We start from the raw sequence: 12,400 nt of genomic DNA, 5'->3' as shown, positions 1-12,400 counted from the left end.
ATGATTGTTAGCGGCAGCTTTATATACAATATAACAGCAATAATGTGCAAAAATAACATAAGCAAAATGATGACTAAGAGTTAAACTAAAGATGAAACAACAGTGCACACTAAAGATCCTTCATCCTATCAAAACAAAGGCTAGATCCATATGATTTCTTTCCCCATGGCCAGTTTATTTAGCCTAATTCCCCACTGCTGTAAGGGAGCTCTGCCAGTGCTCAACCAGCCTTTGAGATTCCTCTAGCTTTCATGGCTGCCTAGCAACTCCAAGGAATGGACAATACCACCCGTCTGAACCGAGAGCCCTGCCTATTCCAGTTTTCGGAAAAGAAAAGACACCTCTAGTCATCAGTGGTGAGAGAATATATACAAGTGGATATTTACAGGAAAGGCAGAAGAGTGCACATTCAGCTCTGCTAATGTGTTTGGAGGCAGTGAATCAGCCAAATTCAGCACAGAAAAAATAAAAAAAATCTGTGATTAAGGATTATCAGCAGGTTCAGGGTGAACCATTAGTGTGTATTTTTTGTGTGTGAGTTTGTGTCAGTACAGACTACTGCTTTCCCATGGTCCCCAAGTTCTACAGGGCAGCAAAAAAGCCTGATTCAGAACGATCCAGGAGGGGTCTATTGTTGAGAAGAGAATCCCTCGCTGGCTTTGCAAAACCAAGCCCCCCCAAAAGCTGAACAAGCAGAAACCAGCAAAGCTTCCAGTTCGTTCCTTCAGCATGGCTTATTGCATTATGAAACCTGACAGTCAGGAGGGGAGGAGGGGGCAGCAGGAGGGGTGATTCAGATTGACTAAGTGACATGGCCAAGCTACAGTACCTGAGGATTAGTAAATTATCTCAATGATGACTCCTAAATGTTCTATAGGATCTTTACGATTTTAAAGTGGATTGCCTCAGGTGAATAACTTCTAATATCACATGACCTGAGTTTATGGTTACAGTTATTAAAGACTGCAAAACAGTCACATAAGCACTTACTAGTTGTGCATACACACCTTACATTAAACTGAGTATGGAAGTCTATACAGGTTGGGTGTCAATTCAGTTAAGAATTCCTCAGCTATGTTATCCATACTTAGAGCTGAAACATTGATTAGTCAATCAACATAAAATTAATCAGCAACTATTTTGATGATTGTTGGGAAATTTGCTATTTTTTTTGTCTTAGCGGAAATTGAATACTTTCAGTTTATACAAAACCCCCCATGTCCCACACCCATGGGACATAATTAGGGCAAGGTAACCAATGATAAAAATAATTTCAGTTCTTATTATACTGTGTTTTCACTGCTGATTTCAGGCAAATGTGACAGAAAATGAATAAATGTTGGCAGTGTACATTTGTGTTACATACAGATAGATAGCTATAACTCACAGTGGAACAGATCTCATTGCAAACACCAAATGTTTTGTTCTGACTGTTAGATTACTGCATACATTTGTGATGTGAGAGAGACTGAGATGCTAATTTCAAACATGGCTCCCATCCCTACTGTGTTTCAGCTTTGCATATCTGCACACTCAAAGTAGCAGTAACATAACAAAACCCCAGTTCAACAAATTAACATAATCCTCATTCCAATCAAACCTATTGACTCACGGAGTCAGTCATTTACTTGTCAATGGGGCTTACAAGGAGCTGACTGAAAGAATGATTATATCAACCATTACAACCATTTACTTTATTGTAATCATGTTTTCCATTGTTTGTTAAAACTGCCTGATTATTTTGTTTCTAGTTTGGATTTTTGTTTCTAGGAAATGAGTCTAAATAAACCAGTTAAACATTACCCTTGTGACTGGGGCTGAAATACAGAAAAACAAAAAAGCATCCGGCCAGTTCTCAAGCTAAACATACAGAAGTCACCTTATTAGGAACCCCCTCGGCTGTGATGTAATGTGAACGCTGTAACCAGATTGAACTGGACTTGGGATCGGAGCTCAAGGCTCAGCTTTACACTCCAGTTGCCATCCTATGAGCATCGGCTTCCCAACAGGAGATTGGTGCCGCTCGCCGAGTTTCGCGAAAACAACTCCAAATATGTTCAAAGGAAGACTTGACAGGGGAGAGCGGCGCAGGGCACACAATGGAGGTGCAACCTACATTTCAGCCACTCACTTGGCTTCATTTAACGGCGGTTTAATGTGGGAAAACCTCACCATGCGAAACAGCCGGACATCAGGGGGCAAAGACCCTGTTTTTAAATGCATTTTCATTATTTTACCATTTTAAGTAGGGCTTGGTACAACTGCATCGAGGCTGGCCATAGAGCCTTTCATCACAGGGATGGAAATGTAACACAATAGTATTCAAAGCAAACTTACACAATGGATCATCCATTCTCATACTCCGCTGCATACGGATGGAGCTTGGCACTGTGTTTTCTATCAACTGGTCGATCGACTGAAAGAAAAGATTTTCTTAAATAAGAAGGCGTGAAGCCCAAATAATATCAGTGTACTGCCCAAAACAAATGTTTTCATGTTGAATAAAGAGGAAAGCATTTCTGCGCCCATTTCACGAGATGAGCTGTAAATCTTACCTCGAATCCCAGAGCATCCAGCATTTCTCTCTTCTCCCTCTCACCTGGGCCAATGTGTCTCTCTGAAAAATCATCATGTCTGGGAAATATTCTTTCAATCTGCCTGGAGGAGGCGGCTGCAGATGTCCGCAGACCGCAGGCGGCTGTGGGTAGGGATGCCCCGCTGTTTCGGATCCGGCATCGAAGTTTCCAAACCACGCGGCTCTTGTCGCTCAGGTGCCTGCACGGCGCGCTGGGCTTCACCGACTTGGCCAAGAAGATTCCCCAGGACTTGGCGCAGCTCTGCATCTCTAAATCGAGTTTGAGGACAAGACTGCAGAAAGTGATGAAGTGTTTTCCTCCCGTCGCTCAGCAGTTTCCCTCTCAGCAGACTGAGAGCCGAGCCTTAAAGGAGAGTCAGCCAACTCCTTAAAACTGCAGTTTATACAACTGCACAGTGGCACCGGAGCGGACCAATCAGAGAAGTCAGTCTGTGTGACGCATGTGTCAAGCCCCGATCAAACAGCCGCTAAACTTTCACACGTGCTGGGGTCCACTGGCCAAGAAAGAGAAAAACACAGTTATCACTCCGCAGGCTTTCCAGCAGAAGGCTCAATTTCAAAGTCCACGTTGAACATTGAGCGTTCAGACTTCAATCAACGCCAAGGTGTGCCGGATGATCATGTCCGAGTATTATCATTATGAGGCCATGAGCCCCTCAACCCTCAAGACTCAAACCGACTACACAGGCCCATGTGCTGGATCTACTTCTGTGTGGTCATTCTGAGTCTCTTTTTTGGTTGTTTTGCATTTGTTTGTTCCTTTTACCAACGAGGAAGGTCATTTCAAACAGCGGCCCTACAAGGGGTCAAAAGGTCACTCGGCCCATGCTGCTATCAAAGGGTGTTTGCTCCTTGTAGTTATACATATTAAAGTCTGCAATTGATTATAAGTAGGTATTTATGGTTTGAGTGGCACAAATGTGCTGTCTGTCAGACTCCAATTATCATCAATTTAAAAAAAAAGAAAGGCTGTTATTTTGTCATCATATTTTTCTCTCTTTGGCAATTTGTTCTGAATGTCAGAACACAGTGAGGATTTGCAATTGGCAGTTATTGTGTTGCAGTCCCCTTCCATCATGAGTCAGGAATAAACACTTCAGAACAGGACCAAAACAAGTTTGCACTGGGAGAACAGGATTGAGTAACAGCTAATACATTAAACACATGTAGCACATCATGTTTTTTTCAAGTTAAATTAAAAGCACCAGATGTGTGTGCTACATGAATGCCATAAAATGTGATAGTGTGTTGTATAATGGTGTTTTGTTGTCCTTTCGTAGTAACATCTTACCAATCTGTTCACATTTAACATTTCTATTTCTAGCTCTACCCTACAGCACCATTTCATGTGAACTGTCAGAAATATAGGTTTGTATAAACATGTCCATAAACTACATTTTAAATGTTTTTTCAAGGTTACATCAGTTCAAATATGATCGGTAAAGCTGGAGCAATAAGCAGCTAAAGACAGTTTAATATTGAAAAAAAGTTGTATAATGAATACATAGTCCCTAAGCATTTTGGGAAAGTTCCCAGAACTATTTCCTGACCTCATACAACGCTGGTTTACTGAATCAAAGACCAATAGATAACTTGGGTGAGGGCAAGATTTCACAAAGAGCCTCTTCTGTTGTGCCAAAAGTAGCTGGTTTTGGTAAAATGGTATTTCTGTTTTCCCATTTTTATGGTTCTTCTCAGACATAAACATTGTATGATCACTAGAATAAGACCAGAGTCATAATGGTTTAGACTTTGACACTATTAGAATATTCAGCATAAATCCAGCTGTCTGCCAGCAGTGGCAGATCTGTTTGTAGGTTAGAAGTCTGCTATAGAAGCTAAGTGTTCTTATAATTTGGGGCAGAAAAGGTCTTCAACTGAACGATTTTGTATTTATGACATTAATACTGTTCCATAAGGAGTACAATAGAAAGGCAACAACCCAGCAGCAGGACTGGTATCTGCTCCTTTGTGCAAGGAGGAACAGAAAGAACAGGAGGAGTATGCTGTCCTTACAGCCCAGGTCGACTGGCATTCGCCAGAGAACACCAGAATTAGCAGGCCAGCCAGCGGTGCCCTGTTACTGAGCACATGTGACAGGCATGAGAGAGTCTGGATATTCCGTGGTAAACGTTGTGATGTCTGTAACATCTTCAAGTACCACCACCCACTTTCCAGGAGCTCACTGATGCCCTGATCCAGGTCTGGAATAAGATTGCTCAGGACACCATGTGCTGACTCACCAGGAGCATCGCCAGATGTTGTTGGGAGTGCACATGGAGCCATACACACTTTTAAGTCACATTATGATTTACTGTGATGAAACTAGCACACTTGGATGAGCAGGTGGCTTTAATTTTTCACTTTGTTTTACAGTGTGCGATATTGAACACATCCCTCCATGGGTTGATTATTATTGCTTCCATTCACCATTATGTCATTTTGTTCTGAAAAAATGATTCAATGTACATTAGTGAAGATTGAATAATTCAATTATCAAGATCCAACAGGTGAATTTAAATGGGCCCTTATTTTTTTGAGTAGTGTATTTTTAATATCATTGAACTGCCCCTTTAAAAAAAAAAAAAAAGTGCACATTGTTACAGTACCAACTATCACAAACCACGGTGTTGATGTATAACCTCTATCTTTAAACTTATTGTCTCTTGTTTTGTTTACACTGAATGTTGTATTGCAACCAACTGCTCTTTCTGCTACAGCAGCTGAAACAACCAAAACCCTGAGCACACACAAAGCACTGATAACAATAGAGAATAACCATTATCAGTATTGTGTGATAACAGCAAACAAAATAAGCTACTTTACTGCAAGCCACAGGTGGAATGTCAAAGACAGTTGTCCAGGTAAAGCAACTATCTCACTGGGTTAATAATAGAGTCAGCACCAAACGTCTCCTATCAGTGTCTTTGTACTTTTGTCTATGCAATTCAACCTGAAATCCAGATATGGGTTTGTTCGACTGTCTCTGGGAACAACATCAGTTTTTAATGCACCAATGTTTTTCACTTCCATTTGGATTTTTGTTTTATTTTCTTGCTAAACAGGGATATCTGTCTTTGATGGGCAGGTATGTAATTACAAACTGACCAATTAATTTTATACTAGACTACATTTTAAAAACAATGTAATTCATTTGTGTAATATGTGTTATTATTGTTACTCTGGAAGATGGGGCGAAGGCGAAATGGGTCTAGTATTTTAGTGAACCCATTATTTCATTTGGATTTAACTTTTAATAGTATTTGCTGGATTTATAAATGTTTCCTTGCATATAATCAGTCCAACTGGAAATTAAGGCAGTAGCAGGAGTACTGCAGACATTTTTACATTTCTTTACAGTACTTTCTAAGTGAACTGTTAATATTTCAGTTGTAAACATGAATTTCTATTGACAGGTACCTGTTTGTTTGTGTTGGAGGATGTGTCCTGGCAGTTGTCACAATGGGCATCTACAGCATGCTCCTGTTCACCTCCACCTTCGCCTTTGTTCTGCTCATGTGCTTAGTGGATCCTGGCCGTATCCACCCGTGGGCATTTGGTATCCAGATGTTGTGGCAAACCTTCTGGCACCTGGTTATACAGTACAGGGAATACTGCCTGCATGAGCCTGTCAGCATCAGGTACTGATCTAAAACCATTTCATCTGTATGATATAACCTGCCTACTTTCCTTGAGCATTCAATATCATTAATAATGAGTAGATCATTAGCAGGCTACATAATCATTGTTTTCAGGATATGTCTAGTGATTATACCTGGTCTATTTTTAATACTGACAACAAATGGAAAGACCAAAAACATCAACATTCTCTCGGCCATAGATTTCCATTGTTGTACAAGAACCTTGAAAACACATCAGTGACCCACATCGTTGCACTACATGCCCTTTTCCATAAGCACTGTAGTTTATTTTCGTCTGTTCCACATGCATTACCTGCTGCTATAAACACTCACTAGTGAACTAGAACATTTATTCATTTTGCTATCAACTACTGTCCCCAGGTGCTTTAAAATATTTAATTACATTTTTATTATTTTGTGACCTTTTAAAGAGTCATATCCTCAGGGCTGCAAGCTACAGATGAGTTTACGAAGTAAATACTAAGACGTAGTTTTTGCTGAAAAACTGATAAACTCCCCTCAGGGTACATAGTAGCTTTGCCCAAGCTTTGCCCACATCACATGTTTCAGATTGAGCTTCCTCGCAAGTAAACACAGTATTGAAGATGTTTTAGCTTTCCATTACACTAAACAACTCCGGGCCTACGGTCCATGTAGCCATTTGTTAGAAATTACCAACTGCTGATTCAAAGAATTAACTATAGATACAATATGTGATATGATCAAAACCTCCAGCTAAGTCAGTAAATGGACATTGATGGGAGACTGTTGTCAAATACTATATACACCATTAAGGATGAATTTATTTGACAGTATTCTGTCCTATGCTCCAGGTAAAACCATAAAATACATAGCTATTTAATCATGCAGTCCTCTATAGCTATAGATATAATATGATACAATCACTGTAATGCCTCTTTTCTTCTCAGATTGTTTTGGGCAGTGTCCTCTTTGATGCTGCTCACTCAAAGAATCACTTCAGTGTCCATGGACCTCCAGGAAAAACAAGTTATATTCACATTTAATGCTTCATCCAAAAGAAAGGCACATGTAATGCTTCTCCCTGTTATCAGCTACATGTTCAATTTTACCACACTGCTTGGTGGCCCTCTGTGCTCCTACAGGCGATTCATGTCCCTGATGGAGGGAATCAAACTCAACCCTCCGCCCTGTCCCCTGGGTGTGGTATTCCTCAAGCTTATACAGGTGTCATTGCTGGAGTTCCTGAAGTATGGTTTTGTGGTTTTTATGAAACATAACATTTATGATTCCTCTTGCTCTAATATTCTCTGTGGTTTCCTGTGGATCTGGAGTCTTGCATTGATTTTGAGGTTTCAATATTACTCTCACTGGAGGATCAGTGAATGCCTCAATAATGCAGCTGGGTTTGGATTTTGGGAAAATTCATCTGGAGATGCTTCAGACTGGAATGGACTATCCGATGGAGTTTTGTGGACCACTGAGATGTCAATCCGTATGTCAGAGTTTGCCCGTCGATGGAACGCTACAACAGCTTCTTGGTTGCGTAGACTGGTTTATATAAGGTGCGGACGCTTCCCGTTGTTCATGACGTTTGGTTTTTCACTGTTCTGGCATGGTTTACACATAGGTCATTTTGTGGGGTTTTTGACCTGGGCAGCAACAGTGAAAGCAGACTATTATGTGCACAGGTATTTGCACCCAAAGCTTTCTTCAACATGGAGAAAGCTGCTGTATACTTGTTTATGCTGGATAAACACTCAAATGAATATTACTTGTGTTGTTATAGCCATCGAATTAAGAAATATATCTAGCTTGAGACTTTTGACAATGACATACACAGGTCTGTTTCCAATCTGTAATATAATTCTACTTGTTATCTTATTAAAAGTCAACACAGTTTACTAAGAGGGATGCACTCCCTTACCCTAAGTATCAAAAAACATCTGTATACCATTCATTATCTGGAATTCTGCCTTAAATGGTTTTATAATGTGATAATTAAACCTGCATTATGTGACAAATAAAGTTGAACTAAAGACCCAGATATATTTCTCAATAGTTGGTGGACCAAAATGTAGTGTATAATACATAATGCAACATTTGGTAAATGAACCATACTGCCCCCTAGTGACCATAAATCAATGACTGGAGGCTTAAAGCATTTTTAAGAATACATGTTGCAGATTTCAAATTGCAAAGGTTTTATGAGCAATAAAAAACATCCAGTTACTTTATTGTATAGGTTAATGTCAAACATAGAGCTTTGTTTAGACTCAATATCTCAGAAGATACTGCGCAGCAATGTAGCATGTGTTATTCCATGTATTTAATAAAATATGCTGTGCACTGATTATCTTACTTATCTCGAAGCTTCTTCTGTTTTGCAACAAGGTCTCTCTTCTTCTTTCCACAAATTGCCAGCAACAACACCTAAAAATAACAAGAGTCCAAGGTTTCTGTTGGAGATAAATTTCTTCCAGCAGTCTTCTGGATTGTTGATGTCCAAAGTATAAATCTAAAAGTGACAAAATTAAGAATCAAATTTTGTGATTTTTTTTCTTGATTTCAAAACAGAGAGAGACATTTTCGCATTACATTGCCATTCACTTTAGAATTAAACTGTAACTACACTGTATAACACCATGTTCCTTACCTGATGTGTTAGGTGAATGGCTACTGTGGATAGTACAGCATAGTAAGGTAGAGTCTGCTCAGCGTTGACCCCAGCTACAACCAGTCCTGACATCATGGCTACTGTGAAGCCACTCAACCAAGGTTTGGTTTGCTCCTGGAATCTCAGTGCAGTAGATTTCACTCCTACCTTGACATCGTCCTCCTTGTCCTGATCATTAAAGTAAGAACAGAGGGAGAAGACCAGTTTTAATCAGTGTTATTTTACTTTACATTGTGAGGCATTATGTTTTTGTTGTGCTGCAGAGTGACTGACAGTGAGTGTAGTAAAAACAGAAGATAACAATCCCTAGGTCATACACCTAATATGTACTAATTACTTTGAGTACACAGGCATGTTTTAGCCTGCAGCCTTTGAGCTGAACTCCAAGATCTATATCTGGTGATCCCCAGGCCCTGCTCATCACTTGGTTAATACCAAGTGCTTCTCAGCTGCAGGGAGAGGGAAACTGGACAGAACTGAGGGTAGGATGAATGCAGCCACATTATGACAGGCCCTTTAAAAAACAAAACAACAACAACAACAAAAAAACACTAGTCTAGAATGCACACTACGGAGTCAGTTTACCTTTCAGCACATCAATGACCTGAAGCAAAATAATGCTAGAGTAGCTGCAGCGACAACTGTGCAGAAAAACTCCAATTAAATCTGATGTCACCTGAGAGGACCTGCCAGGTGGAGTGGCATAAACTGCTAATCCAGGTGTGCAAACCTTGTAGAGACTTGTCCAAAAGACTCAAAGCTGCAGACGCTTCAGACAGGTTTCAACAAAGTATTCTATTAGGCGTCTGGATATTATTGAAAATTAGATTTCAGTCTTTAATTTGCATTTTACTAAATCTACAGCACAACATATGTGCAAAAGCATTTCACTAAGGTCCACACTTCCCGATAATTTCCATGTGCCTTACTGTAAGCATAATTAGAAATGTGAGACTTGTGGAGCCCCCTACATCACCTGATGTGCATATATTGTGTCATATATCAATGTCCACATCACTCCTGAGACATACAGCGGGAGGCACACGGTCCAATCACAGGAGCCCTTAACAGCAGACCAACCGAGCAGTGCTCCCCAGTTAAAGGTGAGACCTAAACAGAAGAACACCATGAAACATAACTCAAATATTAGTTTTACTGATGTATCTGTAGATAACTGTAGATGCAGAAGTTCAGAGAATACATGTATGAAGTACATACCCAAAACTAACTGTGGCCAATAGGTGATCCTCTTCATCAGTGGATAGGTGATGACAAGAGATAATGAAGCAGCACCCAAAATAATGCTTTGAGGAGCAGGAAACTATAAGTCAAACAGTGTTCCATCTTCCCTATTTCTATTGATAACCGATCACTTTACAGATCAAATGTAAACATCAAGATCACTGGGTACCTGTAATAGTTAAGACACAAGAGGACCCCAAGTGCAAGAGAGAGCTGCCCTCCAAGGAAAAGAAGTGCCTGGACTCGAGAAATCTCCCCTGAGGCAATTGGTCTAGTGGCTGTCCTGGACACCTGCACAAAAACTTGCAAAAATTACACTGGGTGTATAACTTTTGCTGTAATAGAATAGTGAGTTGCTCACTGTAACAGTGTGGGTGGTGCAGGTATAAACAATGCACAGCTACATACTATTAACATTTTATTGGAAATGATGGCTTTAGTTTGTGTAGTTTAATCAATATGTAAGAGAAGAAAAGATTTCTACAAAAGAAAATATGTCAAGCAATACTATTTTAGATTGCCAACAAAAATATGTAGATGATAAAAATTGGGCTGACATGGTAAAGCATAAATAAAGAGCTAAGATATGAGTTTCACAATAGTTGGAACTTTGATCAAACAATTTTTATTACAAAATTACCTGTTTTTGAAGTTAAAGTGTATTGCTTTGACATACCTTTTTGTCAAAGTCCTTGTCCCACATGTCATTGATGGTGCAACCTGCTCCTCTCATCAGCAAAGCACCTGTACCAAATAGAGTGAGAATGCCCAGATCTGGGAGACATCCAGGGTCAGCAGCCAGAGCAATGCTCCATGTACATGGGAGGTACAGCAGCCATGTCCCTAGAACACCAAAACACAATTTCACGCAAATCAATTAAAGAAAAGATTAGAAGTACTGCAGAATCGTTAACCATTATATGAAACCGTGTCTGAGCTTTGGATATACCATCAGTGTTACTCCACAACAAGTGGATCTTACAAGTAGAAATGAGTGTTCAGGTTGTTTAAGGTTGCACAGACCTGCAGGTTTAACTTCCTGCTACAGAGATAAAAGTTACATCTAACATTAACATTACTTAACTCTGCTGCGCTGAACCTCACTGCCAAGAGTTTGAACAAAATGATTTTAATCATTTGATTACTAAGAGCTCAAATAGTGATTATTTTCAAAATGCACATTTCAAAGGGTATCAGATAATAGATACTTGAATCAGCTTTCTAAGACCACAAATAAAGTGATAATGTGAATCTATAAAGCTCATAAAAATACATAGTCTTTTGAAACCTGAGTAAAAATATCACTCAGACTGTGCCTTAGGCTAAAAAAAGTTAATTCTATAATGTTCCAAATGACAACAGTTTTTCGAAAGATGGAAATCACGGATCAAAACTGGTACATAGGCTGCACCTTATGTATTATATATTGCTACACATCAAAAAAAGAATGTTTTTATTATCACTAAAAATGAATGTACAAACCTATAGGTTTGTCAAGCCTCATCAACCGGAGGTACGGCTGGACAGGCGCTGGTGCTGAGTTCACAATCGTAGCAGCTGATAAACTAAATGATCTTCTCCCAAAGTGCTGTGGTTCACGTAGTCTGACTGCACTTTGGGCATGAAACATTCTTTCAACCATTCTGGTCTGTGAGGGGACATGAGGCCTAGTCCTTCCTCCTTCCTTGTGAAAGAAGCAGGTTGGCAGGGGGTGAAAGCAGGAATGGCAGGCTTCACGGTGAATCCTCCTCAGGGCGCTCAGAGGTAGCTGGCTGCTCAGCTTGGCTGTCAGCATGGTGACACTGCGATCAGACTGACATAAGCTTTTTTTTACTCGGACAACGTCACCCCTAAACACACACAAAAATACACAATAGTTGGATACATGATTGGAATTCATGTTAACGTGCCGTGTCTCTGTTAGCTGTTTGTATGCACACAGCTGCAACACAGACCCACAGCAAGCTGTTTCTGCTGAAGGCGGGTTAGTTTTATTACAGTCATGTACCTGTAACTCTGAATGAATTGTTAGCTAGGAACAAGCTCTCCTGCTAACCTCAGCTTAAGTTCTACTGATTTGTATAAAAGCTAAAAAGGCTTGAGCAGAATACGCTGTGATATAACAATAACACAAACTTACACGGCACTTTGCCGTAGAGAAAATCTTAGTTTTGAAACAGAATTGGTAACACAGGTAACGTTAACTATTAGCTCACAGGTTTGGTACAACTGCTATATCCTGTTATGGTGCGCCCGATATTGTTC

At 40.0% G+C, this 12,400-nt stretch overlaps 3 protein-coding genes across 5 annotated transcripts in view; 1 reads left to right on the top strand and 2 right to left on the bottom strand.

Moving 5' to 3' along the window:
- The window catches only part of gldc (glycine dehydrogenase (decarboxylating)), a 16,412-nt gene extending 13,569 nt beyond the window's left edge, over positions 1–2,843 (bottom strand). The window contains exons 1-2 of the mRNA XM_026321641.2: positions 2,556–2,843; positions 2,338–2,416 (exon numbers count right to left, since the gene is read on the bottom strand). Of these exons, the coding sequence (XP_026177426.1) occupies positions 2,338–2,416; positions 2,556–2,843 (367 nt within the window). The remainder of the gene's footprint in view (positions 1–2,337; positions 2,417–2,555) is intronic.
- mboat4 (membrane bound O-acyltransferase domain containing 4) overlaps positions 1–8,570 on the top strand; it is an 11,725-nt gene extending 3,155 nt beyond the window's left edge. For 2 of the 3 annotated variants that reach the window (XM_033325367.1, XM_033325369.1), the window contains exons 2-3: positions 6,013–6,237; positions 7,167–8,570. In XM_033325367.1, the coding sequence (XP_033181258.1) occupies positions 6,013–6,237; positions 7,167–8,124 (1,183 nt within the window). In that variant the 3' untranslated portion in view covers positions 8,125–8,570. Of the gene's footprint in view, positions 1–2,797; positions 5,461–6,012; positions 6,238–7,166 lie in introns of those variants that run through there. The other variant, XM_033325368.1, reaches the window with a different exon arrangement.
- On the bottom strand, positions 8,379–12,400 carry coq2 (coenzyme Q2 4-hydroxybenzoate polyprenyltransferase). The gene is given in 9 exon segments (XM_026321643.1): positions 8,379–8,623; positions 8,626–8,734; positions 8,873–9,061; positions 9,870–10,003; positions 10,112–10,197; positions 10,305–10,426; positions 10,812–10,978; positions 11,618–11,985; positions 12,276–12,400. Coding segments are annotated over 8 exon segments (1,251 nt in total). The 5' UTR covers positions 11,931–11,985; positions 12,276–12,400; the 3' UTR covers positions 8,379–8,492.

The sequence above is a fragment of the Mastacembelus armatus genome, chromosome 9, assembly GCF_900324485.2.
Source record: "Mastacembelus armatus chromosome 9, fMasArm1.2, whole genome shotgun sequence".
Classification (NCBI taxonomy): Eukaryota; Metazoa; Chordata; class Actinopteri; order Synbranchiformes; family Mastacembelidae; genus Mastacembelus; species Mastacembelus armatus.
The sequence above is the reverse complement of the archived record's forward strand: the minus strand, read 5'-3'. Positions and strand labels throughout refer to the sequence as shown.